The following is a 16,226-nucleotide window of genomic DNA, read 5'->3' as shown; positions in this document are numbered from 1 at the left end:
TAAGTTTAATAAATGTATCATATAGTGTGTGTGTGGCAGGCTTACAATGATGGCAAAAAACCACATTCGAGAGTGCGCTGACCCTGGTGCTAGAGGGGGTACGCAGCTGGAGGTCGAATGTTTGAAGGGTTACGGAACTATAAACATTTTGGGAGCCACTGCCTTATTGGAATGATTTTATTGGTAAGATATTTTGGAAAAAGTTAAGATGTTGCCACACACATACCTACTTATTAACACAATTAAGGGAATGTATTTTGAAATTATTCATAAATATTATCCTGCCAACCACTATATGAAGAAGTTTAAAAAATAAATACATTCAAATTGTATCTTTGTAATGACCACCGTGTTCCATCTTTTTTTTGGCTTTGTATTCATGTAAGGAATCTGTGGTAAGACATCAGTAGATTTATAATGGAACACATTTATGAAGATTTCACACTATTATGGAGAGATGTGCTGCTTGGATTCTTTACTTAGAAATAAGTAGAAATGTGTATGTAAATTCATTTCATAATTTTTGAGGGACAAATGTCATAGTCACAAATGTACATTTACAAACAAAACTCCACATTTCCTTACCTTACAAAAACTAATATTTTAAGACAATTAAATACTTGACCAACAAAAAAGCTGTTAGAAGTATAATGCGTGTATGCCCCTTAAGGTCCCTGTGTAATGTGATATTGTACTCTCTAGCCCAATTGTCCTTTGTATATTCTTTAAATATACTTGTGTTCCCCCATGTACCTTTTGTATTGATTTGTTGTTAATAATAATAACAATAAAACAATATACAAATAACAGACAATGATAGAGATTACGCTCATGATGTTAAATTGCAGTCGCAATTTTGGAGCGCAGTTGAAAAGTTAACGCACTGACTATACAACGGACTCATTAGAAAAAATAAAAGCAGTACTTTTCAATGCGTGAGATTTAAGAGGTGTGCCGCCGTGTGAGTGTGAGAATAGGGTCAAACGCGTGTGTCTCACGGCCAATGCCTGAGAGCTTGCAGCTCTGTCGACCCGTACCAAGCCTATAATCAATTTACCAATATGTCGTATCTACTTCCGGTTAGGTTACACTTTCAACCGGAAGAGCATCTAGAAACTGTCATGGCGGCGTTGTGTTTCTTTTGTGCTAGCCACTAACTTGACAATGAGCTTTTCCGTGGCACTTATGCTTCTTAGAACTTCTAATCACATCTAAATATAATTGTGTTATTTACATTTTGTAAATAGCAGCTATTTGTTCTCAGCTGGCTAGCTAACTTAGTGTCGCTGTGCTGTTTCCAGTCATGAAGACAGTTTTGATGGTGGCGGAGAAGCCGTCGTTGGCTCAGTCAATTGCCAAAATCCTATCTAAAGGTAAGTGATCTCTAATGTTTACTCTGTTAAAGCAACTAGCAAGCTAGGAATCAACAACCATGTACCAGGGAAAAGCCAGCAGCAGTAGTTAGTTATCGTTCATCTTGTGAGTAACTCCTTATCTAAATGATTAACTCCATGTAAAGCAACAGAGAAACACGTGTTTTTGGTGCTGTAAAATTAGTTTATTGTCTGTTTTAAGCCTTTAGCAGATGATAAGGGAACAATTGACTTCTTCTTGACCAATGACCAATACATTTTCGTTGTCATTGTGGCAAACAACTAACATGAGAGTTGGAACGTATACTGAGTGATGTCAACAATAACAACAATAATAGTAATAATAATAATCTTTACCCTACTGTCAAAAAAAAATACATTCAAAACACACATTCAATCTAATTTATAGCCTCAACATTTACAAATAAATAAATATTTTTAATATTTTAGAATCGATCGGTTAGAAATCCACTTTGTCTGGAAGTGGCGCATATACAGGCTATATTGATGGGCTCGAACTCCAGGGAGAAGGAGGTACAGCGGGGGTTTTTCCTCAGCACGGGCATCCTGAGGGTGATGGGGATGGTCTCTAACCTGAGGGTGCTGTCCAGACCCTTACAGGAGTGGCTTTCAAGGCAGTTGGCTTCATAAAGGACTGGAGGCACCCGGTTCAAGTCAATTTTTTCCCTTGGAAGGAGGAAGAGAAAACAACAAGATTGTCAGACTCGGAACCAAGCCACAATTGAAGGAAGAAGAACATATCCTTAGAATGGAAACGTGCATTTACACACAGTCTCCGAAGCCTAGTATCCAAGGATGCATTGATGATTTAGCACTCATAAGTGTGTGGCTGTACATGCATTTTAATAGTCTAATACATTCTTCCAATCAGTCCATCTGTACAGTAAAGGTACTCACACGTAGTTCCAGGCGGCTACACTGCGTTCGTTAAGGCGGTTGGGCAGGCTGACTAGCTGTGCGTGGTACTCCTGCAGGCTGCTAGTGCAGAAGCTCTCGTCCACACACTGGCCACCCAGGGGCACACACAGGCACTGACGCAGGGCCAGCACGCACAGGAGTAGCAGACGCAGGTGCTGCATAGGAAAACACACACAGGGAGAAAACACAGAGTTTTGAGTATCAATGTTGAGTTGGAGCTAAACACAGAAAACACAAGGGGGTTGAATATCATTGTTAAACCCAGGGATGTACTGTCTCTGGTTTAATGATATAATGTCCTGTCATTAGGCTACTGGCAGCTGAAGCTGAGTGGATATAAAACACTAGGGAGTAAACATTACATCTGTGCAACTAAAGACAAAAACTAGCCTTAGTTTAAATTACATTTTTTTATTATCTCTTTAATCTGTTAAAAGGAATTTGTCCAAATGCCAGAAAATTCCTAGCTACATTCAACTCTTGTACCATAAAACCATTCTAATCAAAACTCAAACTAATAATTAATTTGACGGTTTGACCTTCCGTAAAAAAAAAAAAAATCCTCAGCCAATCACTCAGTAGCACTGTTGCTCATACTCTGCTATAAGAATGAGCCTAATAGCAACAGCAAAGGAGGAAAATCAAAGCACATAGTCTGTCTTTACATTATGCCCCCACAGCATAGCCAATGAGAATCAAGAGTAGTCATAGTGAAAGTTAGCTCTAGTCCCTAGCCCCTGATCACACATCACCTGGAGAGTACCACTGGCTAGTTACAGCTTCTGTTGTTATGGATCTCTTTGTATCTCACCTGGAGCTGTTGCATGTTGAGTTCTGGAGTGAGTTCTGGCTTCCGGTTCTGGAGTCTCGTTCTGTCTCTGCTGTTCTGTGTGTTTCTGTAGCTTTCTGTCTCGGCTGCTGCTGCTCTTGGTACCCTTTGATTCGTTCAGAGCTGATGTCCATCGTCTCGAACCAGGGATGTATTTATGCACCTGGGATTGTAAGGGTGGTGGGGGTCAGCTTCACAGCTAGAGATGGGTAGAAAGGGGGGTCACTCAGTCACTGGCTTGTTGTGTCTCTCATTACCATGGTCTTTACCATGCATGTACCGCCATTAGCATTCAGCCTTGAGAGAGGCATGTCATTAACTTTACTTCGTCACGACGTAGCGTTTAGCTCAGGTAGTATGAGCCCTATGACAGGGTCAGGGGAAGGTCAATGGAGTTTCCGCTATGGTTTAGCCTTGATATACTTTGAAATCCTTTTTTTTTTTTTTAAATAAGAGTTGAATCATGCTATTAGCTTCCGTTTTTTGTTGTTGTGTAAAATAACCTCCCGAAATAGTTTGAATCTGTATTTTCAATAAGTCGTGACATTTCTACAAAAATATTTGATTAGTTTGACCAAGGCAAGTCAGCTAGGTAGCTTTTCCATTTCACATCTTGTCACATGTAGACCAGATGGGTCCACAAAAGGTATTTTTTTAACAAGGGTAGTCTCCTCTGGTAGTCTCCTCTGGTAGTCTCCTCTGGTAGTCTCCTCGGGTAGTCTCCTCTGGTAGTCTCCTCTGGTAGTCTCCTCTGGTAGTCTCCTCTGGTAGTCTCCTCGGGTAGTCTCCTCGGGTAGTCTCCTCTGGTAGTCTCCTCGGGTAGTCTCCTCGGGTAGTCTCCTCGGGTAGTCTCCTCTGGTAGTCTCCTCGGGTAGTCTCCTCTGGTAGTCTCCTCGGGTAGTCTCCTCGGGTAGTCTCCTCGGGTAGTCTCCTCGGGTAGTCTGGGAGAATTACCACCTTTTACAAGTCACACTATTTTAAGGATGGATTTTGTATGTTCCTCTGTTGGTTCTTTTCACCAAGTGGTTCAGAGTATATAGTCTACAATGTTGACTGGCTGGGTGTGTGTGTCCCAAATGGAACCATAACACTATAGTGCCAACCAATAGGGAATAGTGTGCCATTTAGGAGACGCCATAGATCCAGGTTTAACTCCTCATGTTTCTCTTCTCAACCCCAGGCAGCTGCTCCAGTCGTAAAGGTCTCAACGGAGCATGTTCGGTCCACGAGTACATGGGCACTTTCTCAGGCCAGAGCGTGCGCTTTAAGATGACATCAGTGTGTGGGCACGTGATGAGTCTGGATTTCATAGGTAGGTTTTTTTGTTGTTGTTGTTGATTTTAGGCTAAATCCTACATTTTTGACTGGATTCAATCTGTGTCTCAAATCTTAGTGGGATAAGTTGATAACTCCGGTGCCTGTTCGGTCCCCCTCTCCCTCTCTCCAGGGAAGTATAATAACTGGGACAAGGTGGATCCAGCTGAACTCTTCACTAAAGCCCCTACTGAGAAGAAGGAGGCCAACCCCAAACTCAACATGGTCAAGTTCCTACAGGTTCGTCTGTGTCTCTAGTCACAGCTGAAGGGGTTTTGACCTTTGGAAACAGGGTCGTTTTCCTGTCAATCATTCATGTAGCTGTTCCAGCCCCCCCCCCCTCTATATCAGTTGATTGGTCTCCTTTGTAAAATAATAATAATAATTCTGTCACTGTCTTTCTCCAGGTTGAAGGCAAGGGATGTGACTACGTGGTTTTGTGGTTGGACTGCGACAAAGAGGGAGAGAACATCTGCTTTGAGGTAACCCCAATTCAACGTTACGTTCTCTAGTGCTAGAGGCGTCACTACAGATCCGGGTTCGATCCCAGGCTGTGTCACTACAGATCCGGGTTCGATCCCAGGCTGTGTCACTACAGATCCGGGTTCGATCCCAGGCTGTGTCACTACAGATCCGGGCTCGATCCCAGGCTGTATCACTACAGATCCGGGTTCGATCCCAGGCTGTGTCACTACAGCGGGGCCTTCCGAGTGGCTCGGCGGTCTAAGGCACTGCAGTGCTAGAGGCGTCACTTGCTGCTGGTCTTAAACCACCCTCTCCTTGCTGCTGGTCTTACCCCGCCCTCTCCTTCTTGCTGGTCTTAACCCAGCCTCTTCTTGCTGCTGGTCTTAACCCACCCTCTCCTTGCTGCTGGTCTTAACCCACCCTCTCCTTGCTGCTGGTCTTAACCCACCCTCTCCTTGCTGCTGGTCTTAACCCACCCTCTCCTTGCTGCTGGTCTTAACCCATCCTCTCCTTGCTGCTGGTCTTAACCCACCCTCTCTGCTGCTGGTCTTAACCCACCCTCTCCTTGCTGCTGGTCTTAACCCACCCTCTCCTTGCTGCTGGTCTTAACCCAGCCTCTCCTTGCTGCTGGTCTTAACCCAGCCTCTCCTTGCTGCTGGTCTTAACCCACCCTCTCCTTGCTGCTGGTCTTAACCCAGCCTCTCCTTGCTGCTGGTCTTAACCCAGCCTCTCCTTGCTGCTGGTCTTAACCCACCCTCTCCTTGCTGCTGGTCTTAACCCACCTTCTCTGCTGCTGGTCTTAACCCAGCCTCTCCTTGCTGCTGGTCTTAACCCACCCTCTCCTTGCTGCTGGTCTTAACCCACCCTCTCTGCTGCTGGTCTTAACCCACCCTCTCTGCTGCTGGTCTTAACCCACCCTCTCTGCTGCTGGTCTTAACCCACCCTCTCTGCTGCTGGTCTTAACCCACCCTCTCCTTGCTGCTGGTCTTAACCCACCCTCTCTGCTGCTGGTCTTAACCCAGCCTCTCCTTGCTGCTGGTCTTAACCCACCCTCTCTGCTGCTGGTCTTAACCCACCCTCTCTGCTGCTGGTCTTAACCCACCCTCTCCTTGCTGCTGGTCTTAACCCACCCTCTCTGCTGCTGGTCTTAACCCAGCCTCTCCTTGCTGCTGGTCTTAACCCAGCCTCTCCTTGCTGCTGGTCTTAACCCACCCTCTCCTTGCTGCTGGTCTTAATCCAGCCTCTCTGCTGCTGGTCTTAACCCACCCTCTCTGCTGCTGGTCTTAACCCAGTCTCTCCTTGCTGCTGGTCTTAACCCACCTTCTCTGCTGCTGGTCTTAACCCACCCTCTCCTTGCTGCTGGTCTTAACCCACCCTCTCTGCTGCTGGTCTTAACCCACCCTCTCTGCTTCTGGTCTTAACCCACCCTCTCTGCTGCTGGTCTTAACCCACCCTCTCCTTGTTGCTGGTCTTAACCGACCCTCTCCTTGCTGCTGGTCTTAACCGACCCTCTCCTTGCTGCTGGTCTTAACCCACCCTCTTCTTGCTGCTGGTCTTAACCCATCCTCTCCTTGCTGCTGGTCTTAACCCACCCTCTCTGCTGCTGGTCTTAACCCACCCTCTCTGCTGCTGGTCTTAACCCACCCTCTCCTTGTTGCTGGTCTTAACCGACCCTCTCCTTGCTGCTGGTCTTAACCGACCCTCTCCTTGCTGCTGGTCTTAACCCACCCTCTCTGCTGCTGGTCTTAACCCACCCTCTCCTTGCTGCTGGTCTTAACCCACCCTCTCCTTGCTGCTGGTCTTAACCCACCCTCTCTGCTGCTGGTCTTAACCCACCCTCTCCTTGCTGCTGGTCTTAACCCACCCTCTCCTTGCTGCTGGTCTTAACCCACCCTCTCCTTGCTGCTGGTCTTAACCCACCCTCTCCTTGCTGCTGGTCTTAACCCACCCTCTCCTTGCTGCTGGTCTTAACCCACCCTCTCTGCTGCTGGTCTTAACCCACCCTCTCCTTGTTGCTGGTCTTAACCGACCCTCTCCTTGCTGCTGGTCTTAACCGACCCTCTCCTTGCTGCTGGTCTTAACCCACCCTCTTCTTGCTGCTGGTCTTAACCCATCCTCTCCTTGCTGCTGGTCTTAACCCACCCTCTCTGCTGCTGGTCTTAACCCACCCTCTCTGCTGCTGGTCTTAACCCACCCTCTCCTTGTTGCTGGTCTTAACCGACCCTCTCCTTGCTGCTGGTCTTAACCGACCCTCTCCTTGCTGCTGGTCTTAACCCACCCTCTCTGCTGCTGGTCTTAACCCACCCTCTCCTTGCTGCTGGTCTTAACCCACCCTCTCCTTGCTGCTGGTCTTAACCCACCCTCTCTGCTGCTGGTCTTAACCCACCCTCTCCTTGCTGCTGGTCTTAACCCACCCTCTCCTTGCTGCTGGTCTTAACCCACCCTCTCCTTGCTGCTGGTCTTAACCCACCCTCTCCTTGCTGCTGGTCTTAACCCACCCTCTCCTTGCTGCTGGTCTTAACCCACCCTCTCTGCTGCTGGTCTTAACCCACCCTCTCCTTGCTGCTGGTCTTAACCCACCCTCTCCTTGCTGCTGGTCTTAACCCACCCTCTCTGCTGCTGGTCTTAACCCTCTCTCTAGGTTGGAAAGTGTTTTATTAAAGCTTATTCATAACAGTTATTACAAGGTTGTTACTTTCCCAGGTCCTGGACGCCATTGAGCCGGTGATGAACCGTCCGTACGGCAGTGAACGGACCGTCTACCGAGCCAAGTTCAGCTCCATCACCGACACCGACATCTGGGCAGCCATGAATAAGCTGGGAGAGCCCAACCGTAACGAGGCTCTGTCCGTAGACGCCCGGCAGGAGCTGGACCTGCGCATTGGCTGTGCATTCACCCGGTACACTACACCACCCGACAACACACCCCATTCCAACACGTCATATATATACAGAGAGAGTTGGCATTCACCTGGTACACTACCCTACACTACACTACACAACACTACACTACACTACAATACACTACACTACAATACACTACACTACAATACACTACCCTACACAACACTACACTACCCTACACAACACTACAATACACTACCCTACACTACACTACAATACACTACCCTACACAACACTACACTACAATACACTACCCTACAATACACTACCCTACACAACACTACACAACACTACTCTACACTACACTACACTACACTACAATACACTACACTACCCTACAATACACTACCCTACACTACACTACACTACAATACAATACAATACACTACAATACACTACCCTACAATACACTACAATACACTACACTACAATACAATACAATACACTACAATACACTACAATACACTACACTACCCTACAATACACTACAATACACTACAATACACTACCCTACACTACACTACAATACAATACACTACAATACACTACCCTACACTACACTACAATACAATACACTACCCTACAATACACTACAATACACTACACTACACTACAATACACTACACTACCCTACAATACACTACAATACACTACAATACACTACCCTACACTACACTACAATACAATACAATACACTACAATACACTACCCTACACAACACTACACTACCCTACAATACACTACAATACACTACACTACACTACAATACAATACACTACAATACACTACCCTACACAACACTACACTACCCTACAATACACTACAATACACTACACTACACTACAATACACTACCCTACACTACAATACACTACCCTACAATACACTACCCTACAATACACTACCCTACACAACACTACACTACCCTACACTACACTACACTACCCTACACAACACTACAATACCCTACACAACACTACCCTACACAACACTACCCTACACAACACTACCCTACACTACACTACACAACACTACACTACACTACCCTACACTACAATACACAACAATACACTACACTACAATACACTACACTACACAACACTACACTACACTACAATACACTACACTACCCTACAATACACTACCCTACACTACACTACACTACAATACAATACAATACACTACAATACACTACCCTACAATACACTACAATACACTACACTACACTACTATACAATACAATTCACTACAATACACTACAATACACTACACTACCCTACAATACACTACAATACACTACAATACACTACCCTACACTACACTACAATACAATACAATACACTACAATACACTACCCTACACTACACTACAATACAATACAATACACTACAATACACTACCCTACAATACACTACAATACACTACACTACACTACAATACACTACACTACCCTACAATACACTACAATACACTACAATACACTACCCTACACTACACTACAATACAATACAATACACTACAATACACTACCCTACACAACACTACACTACCCTACAATACACTACAATACACTACACTACACTACAATACAATACACTACAATACACTACCCTACACAACACTACACTACCCTACAATACACTACAATACACTACACTACACTACAATACACTACCCTACACTACAATACACTACCCTACAATACACTACCCTACAATACACTACCCTACACAACACTACACTACCCTACACTACACTACACTACCCTACACAACACTACAATACCCTACACAACACTACCCTACACAACACTACCCTACACAACACTACACTACACTACCCTACACTACAATACACAACAATACACTACACTACAATACACTACACTACACAACACTACACTACACTACCCTACACAAACATACACTTCACAACATTACACAACCCTACACTAACCTACCCTACACAAAAATACACAACTCTACATTCCCCTACCCCAGACTGCCCTACCCCAGACTGCCCTACCCTACCCCAGACTGCCCTACCCTACCCCAGACTGCCATACCCTACCCCAGACTGCCCTACCCTACCCCAGACTGCCCTACCCCAGACTGCCCTACCCCAGACTGCCCTACTCTACCCCAGACTGCCCTACCCTACCCCAGACTGCCCTACCCTACCCCAGACTGCCCTACCCTAGACTGCCCTACTCTACCCTACCCCAGACTTCCCTACCCCAGACTGCCCTACCCTAACCTAGACTGCCCTACCCTAGACTGCCCTACCCTAGACTGCCCTACCCAGACTGCCCTACCCTACCCTAGACTGCCCTACCCTACCCTAGACTGCCCTACCCTACCCTAGACTGCCCTACCCTACCCCAGACTGCCCTACCCTACCCCAGACTGCCCTACCCTACCCCAGACTGCCCTACCCTACCCCAGACTGCCCTACCCTACCCCAGACTGCCCTACCCTACCCCAGACTGCCCTACCCTACCCCAGACTGCCCTACCCTACCCCAGACTGCCCTACCCCACCCTAGACTGCCCCACCCTAGACTGCCCCTACCCCAGACTGCACTACCCTACCCCAGACTGCCCTACCCTACCCCAGACTGCCCTACCCTACCCCAGACTGCCCTACCCCACCCTGCCTTGCCCCACCCTAGACTGCCCCACCCCAGACTGCCCTACCCTACCCCAGACTGCCCTACCCTACCCCAGACTGCCCTACCCTACCCCAGACTGCCCTACCCCACCCTGCCTTGCCCCACCCTAGACTGCCCCACCCCAGACTGCCCTGCCCCACCCTAGACTGCCCTGCCCCACCCTAGACTGCCCTGCCCCACCCTAGACTGCCCTACCCTAGACTGCCCTACCCTAGACTGCCCCACCCTAGACTGCCCTACCCTAGACTCCATTTCCCTACCCTAGACTCTCCTACCCTAGTCTATACTCGACTACACTACCCTAGACTAAACTATACTACCCTAGACTCTCCTACCCTCATCAGGCTGGCTTTCACCTGGTCAGTTATTTCAGATCAGTGCAATGAAGGCGAGGAGAGAGGATTTTTTGTTGTTGTTGAGAAAGAGCCACAGAGTTTGACTGATTTTAATTCAGCCAATGTTGAGGTTATTGGGTCAACTATGCTGATGCCAGTGGTGCTATCCTGTTTTTTGGAATGTGTTCCAGGTTCCAGACCAAGTACTTCCAGGGTAAATATGGTAACCTGGACTCATCCCTGATCTCCTTTGGGCCATGTCAGACCCCCACACTGGGCTTCTGTGTGGAGCGCCACGACAAGATCCAGTCCTTCAAACCAGAGACCTACTGGGTCATACAGGCTAAGGTGAGCTCCCAACCCTAAACCGAGTCTTTAAAAAGATACATCAGGATTATTCTATGTAAAAAATAAAAAAAAATCCTGAAGTATTCCTTTAAGGCTAACCTCGTCCCTAACCTCAAACCTCGAACCTAACCTTGACCCTAGATCCAGTCCCTCAAACCAGAGACCTACTGTGTGTTACAGCAGTGTAGGCTGGTGGTTGGCGATTATAGGAGGATGTGCTCATTGTAATGGCTGGAATGGAATAAATTGAAAGGTATTAAACCCATCAAACATATGGAAAACATGTTTGACTCTGTACCATTTATTCCATTTCAGCCATTACAATGAGCTCATCCTCCTTGAGCTCCTCCCACCAGCCTCCACTGTCATACAGGCTAAGGCGAGCTCCCCCCCCAAAAAAAGCCTGTCAGAGGGTTTCATGTGGGAATGGGGTGCTTCTTTGAGTAAATATTTTATATCCTGAGCCTTCTCCCTCAACAACACCCAAAGATGACCTCGGATACTCTCAGAACCAAACAGGTGCTCAAAGAGCCATTAGTCTAACATAATACATGTAATGTTGTTCTGTAGGTTTTAAAAGGGAAAGAGTCTCCTCTGACTCTGGACTGGGACAGGGTGAGGGTCTTTGACAGAGAGGTGGGACAGATGTTTGTCAACATGACTAAGACCTCCAGAGAGGCCAAGGTAAGACCTGTCTCTCTACCTGTCTCGCTGCCTGTCTCTCTACCTGTCTCTCTACCTGTCTAGCTGCCTGTCTCTCTGCCTGTCTAGCTGCCTGTCTCTCTGCCTGTCTCTCTACCTGTCTCTCTACCTGTCTAGCTGCCTGTCTCTCTGCCTGTCTAGCTGCCTGTCTCTCTGCCTGTTCTAGCTGCCTGTCTCTCTGCCTGTCTCTCTACCTGTCTCTCTACCTGTCTAGCTGCCTGTCTCTCTGCCTGTCTAGCTGCCTGTCTCTCTGCCTGTTCTAGCTGCCTGTCTTTTTTCTCTCTGTCTTTCTGTCTCTGTTCGTCTGATGGTCGTTAGTAGCCTACCAAACTTGCTTACTACTCCGCTCTCTATTGCCCCTTTAATCACTCTGACATCAATGCAAATGTAATCGAAAATCTAATCAAACACTTCATTAGATCCCATGAGTTCATGTTGTGCAACATTTCCAAAGGAATTGCGTGAGAAAACATAGTGATGGCCTCTACTAAAAATAGGAGCATCCCATCAGCTTTCTATAGGCTAGGCCTACTATTTATCGGCATTCCTAATATTAAGCTCATTGTTTGTCTTTACAACAGGAGTATAGCCTAGCTAGCTGGCATGAAAATGAACCACTGGAAAAGCATCCTCCATTCGCTATATAAGTGCATAGATGACACTTCTATTTTTTTCCCCCCCATGCCCCTGTTTCGAGACAGGTGCATGAAAATGGTCCTTTCTAAATCAAAACTAATTTCACACACATATTATTTAGTATTTCTAAAGACAACATTCAATTAAGAATAGTCTGATGGGGGGGGGGGGGGGTGACAATATTAGCCTATCACTTTAGGATGATGTATTATAACTTGCGAATGATGCCCAGCATGTGCAGTAAAGGCAAGGAACAGCACTTTTTTTTAAACAAATTTTTCAAATCCTAGTCGCACACCTCATGTAGTCTTAGCCCATTGGCCTATATGTTTTGATAAGGTTTCTGACACAACTAAAGTGGCCAAATAACTAATCCGTTTTATAACTGGTGTAGAGCCTAACTGGCATACATAGGCTGCGCAAGAGCGTCAAGTTAGGGGAAGAAAATGTTCACCAAAAAAATTCACCTTTTTTAATAACGCATTATTACATGCATAATCCCATTTGCATTCACACTTTCGAGAATAGTGTTTTCCAGCTAATTTATTGAATTTGGGAACATTCGTGCTTATAGCCTACTGCCGCGTGTGCATTGCCAGTCTTATAACATTTTAAGCTAAATGTTCTGATGTGTTGCATCAGCCTCATTGCTTTTAAGTTTATTTTTGTTGATGCGAATGGCTGTATTAATTTGGGATCTATCGCATCCCACAACTGTCCCAGAGTATGTTTGGAATATTTACAGATTCTACAGATGGACAAGTTGACCAATAGCATAGGTCAAATTTTGTATTACGGGGGATAGTGGATTGTCATAGGCTAGTGCATTTCCTGTTTGTTAGATCTACTCATCTTATTGGCTGACAAAGCAAATTTGGACAGTTCTAACATCTTCTACATGTGCCTCAGAATTCAATAAGAGAGACCGTGCACAGTTGCGTCCCCGATGTGTCTGTCTTCATTCACTTGTAGCCCACTTCTTAGCTGAAGTGCCTGTGAGATGAACCTGATAACGTGACAGGCATTGGCTGTGTGTGAGCCAATTTTGGGCAAAATATCTGATATGATTGGTTCAAAGATCAGAATTGGGCTGCCTGTGTAAACGCAGTCAAAAGAGCGCCTTTATGAAAGGTGTAGTTGTCTTCCCGTCCTGAAGGTGGAGTCGGTGAGTAAGAAGGAGAAGGCCAAGCAGAGACCTCTGGCCTTGAACACCGTGGAGATGCTTCGAGTGGCCAGCTCCTCTCTAGGTGAGACCACCAATCACAGCACAGACATTAGCATCCGTTCAGCCAGTAGTCAAGCCATTCAGCCAGTAGTTAAACCATTCAGCCAGTAGTCAAACCATTCAGCCAGTAGTCAAACCATTCAGCCAGTAGTCAAACCATTCAGCCAGTAGTCAAACCATTCAGCCAGTAGTCAAACCATTCAGCCAGTAGCCCAGCCATTCAGCCAGTAGTCAAACCATTCAGCCAGTAGCCTAGCCAGTCAGCCAGTAGCCCAGCCATTCAGCCAGTAGTCAAACCATTCAGCCAGTCAGCCAGTAGCCCAGCCATTCAGCCAGTAGCCCAGCCATTCAGCCAGTAGCCCAGCCATTCAGCTAGTAGCCCAGCCAGTCAGCCAGTAGCCCAGCCAGTCAGCCAGTAGCCTAGCCATTCAGCCAGTAGCCCAGTCATTCAGCCAGTAGCCCAGTCATTCAGACAGTAGCCAAGCCATTCAGCCAGTAGTCAAGCCATTCAGCCAGTAGTCAAACCATTCAGCCAGTAGCCTAGCCATTCAGCCAGTAGCCCAGCCATTCAGCCAGTAGCCCAGTCATTCAGCCAGTAGCCCAGTCATTCAGCCAGTAGCCCAGTCATTCAGCCAGTAGCCCAGTCATTCAGCCAGTAGTCAAACCATTCAGCCAGTCAGCCAGTAGTCAAATCATTCAGCCAGTCAGCCAGTAGCCCAGCCATTCAACCAGTAGCCCAGTCATTCAGCCAGTAGCCCAGTCATTCAGCCAGTAGCCCAGTCATTCAGCCAGTAGTCAAACCATTCAGCCAGTCAGCCAGTAGTCAAACCATTCAGCCAGTCAGCCAGTAGTCAAACCATTCAGCCAGTCAGCCAGTAGCCCAGTCATTCAGCCAGTAGCCCAGTCATTCAGCCAGTAGTCAAACCATTCAGCCAGTCAGCCAGTAGTCAAACCATTCAGCCAGTCAGCCAGTAGCCCAGTCATTCAACCAGTAGCCCAGCCATTCAGCCAGTAGCCCAGTCATTCAGCCAGTAGCCCAGTCATTCAGAAGTGGATACGCTGCATTCACAATCATCAAGGATGGCACAAATGTATTACAACTGTTCCTCTGAAGACTGAATTGAAGGTGCTGTGTTCTCTTCCATTTTAGGAATGGGTCCACAGCACACCATGCAGATAGCAGAGCGTCTGTACACCCAGGGTTATATCAGCTACCCCCGTACTGAGACCAACCACTACCACGACAACTTTGACCTGAAGGGGACACTCAGACAGCAGGCTAACAACCCCTTCTGGGCTCAGGAGGTGAGAGCAGAGCGACACCGAGGCTGCGTGTGCTTCCACTATTTCTCCAACTCTTATTCCAGAAGTGTGCACTTGCAAACTCAGCGTCGGAGATTCTGAAAGCATAAGATTGTCTGGAGAAAGTGTAGGAACTTTAGGAGACTGGCGGAGAATCAGGAAGCAGTCTGAGACTGAGGAGGTCACACACCGATACAAAGACATGCACGCACGCACGCACACACACACACACACACACGCACGCACGCACGCATGCACACACACACACAGATGAAACATGTATACTCTAACTAGAAGACAAACCTATCAAATAGACAAGGACTCACACTGATTTAATGCGTAACATGTGATGATTTCAGGTTATTGTTATTGCATACTGCCCCGAATTACGTAATTTGGAAGTTACCTCGCAATAAATTGAAAATGTAGTGAAAAGCATCTAACAAAACGGGGACAGACACACACAGACACACACGCACACATACATTATTATGCATGCAAACACTTGCTCCAACACGTGATTAGTTGTGAATTAGATACATCCTCCTGGTTGACATTATTTGAAGTTACCTTCAAAAAATTGTGCCAAGACAAAATACAGTGAAACTGATCCCAGAGCAGCAAGCCTATGTTGAGACTCAATGAAAACCAGCCAATACAGTGAAACTGATCCCAGAGCAGCAAGCCTACGTTAAGACGCTATGAAAACCAGCCAATACAGTGAAACTGATCCCAGAGCAGCAAGCCTACGTTGAGACTCTATGAAAACCAGCCAATACAGTGAAACTGATCCCAGAGCAGCAAGCCTACGTTGAGACTCAATGAAAACCAGCCAATACAGTGAAACTGATCCCAGAGCAGCAAGCCTACGTTGAGACTCAATGAAAACCAGCCAATACAGTGAAACTGATCCCAGAGCAGCAAGCCTACGTTGAGACTCAATGAAAACCAGCCAATACAGTGAAACTGATCCCAGAGCAGCAAGCCTACGTTGAGACTCTATGAAAACCAGCCTTGACGTGGTCTATCCCCCTCTAGGTGAAGGCTCTGCTGTCAGAGGGACTGAACCGTCCCAGGAAAGGAGCTGATGCAGGAGATCACCCTCCCATCACCCCCATGAGGGCTGCCTCCGAAGGAGAGCTAGGTGGGTAGTGGCACCTTGAAACTAGCCTGGTAACATCTGCT

At 46.7% G+C, this 16,226-nt stretch overlaps 2 protein-coding genes across 2 annotated transcripts in view; one reads left to right on the top strand and one right to left on the bottom strand.

Annotated features, from left to right (window-relative positions):
* Positions 1–1,055: 1,055 nt before the first annotated feature.
* Positions 1,056–16,226, top strand: part of top3b (DNA topoisomerase III beta) — a 29,357-nt gene continuing 14,186 nt past the window's right edge. The window contains exons 1-10 of the mRNA XM_036979291.2: positions 1,056–1,373; positions 4,322–4,453; positions 4,589–4,695; positions 4,863–4,937; positions 7,624–7,820; positions 11,020–11,176; positions 11,747–11,860; positions 13,671–13,761; positions 14,890–15,044; positions 16,080–16,185. Of these exons, the coding sequence (XP_036835186.1) occupies positions 1,304–1,373; positions 4,322–4,453; positions 4,589–4,695; positions 4,863–4,937; positions 7,624–7,820; positions 11,020–11,176; positions 11,747–11,860; positions 13,671–13,761; positions 14,890–15,044; positions 16,080–16,185 (1,204 nt within the window). The 5' untranslated portion in view covers positions 1,056–1,303. The remainder of the gene's footprint in view (positions 1,374–4,321; positions 4,454–4,588; positions 4,696–4,862; positions 4,938–7,623; positions 7,821–11,019; positions 11,177–11,746; positions 11,861–13,670; positions 13,762–14,889; positions 15,045–16,079; positions 16,186–16,226) is intronic.
* On the bottom strand, positions 1,644–2,473 carry LOC110525188 (interleukin-17F). The gene is made up of 2 exons (XM_021605151.3): positions 2,292–2,473; positions 1,644–2,060 (listed from the first exon to the last, which is right to left on the bottom strand). Exons 1-2 carry the CDS (start codon positions 2,471–2,473, stop codon positions 1,820–1,822), a joined length of 423 nt encoding a protein of 140 aa, XP_021460826.2. The 3' UTR covers positions 1,644–1,819.

This window comes from Oncorhynchus mykiss, chromosome 6 (assembly GCF_057628025.1).
Source record: "Oncorhynchus mykiss isolate SJ-2025 chromosome 6, ASM5762802v1, whole genome shotgun sequence".
Classification (NCBI taxonomy): domain Eukaryota; kingdom Metazoa; phylum Chordata; class Actinopteri; order Salmoniformes; family Salmonidae; genus Oncorhynchus; species Oncorhynchus mykiss.
The sequence above is the reverse complement of the archived record's forward strand: the minus strand, read 5'-3'. Positions and strand labels throughout refer to the sequence as shown.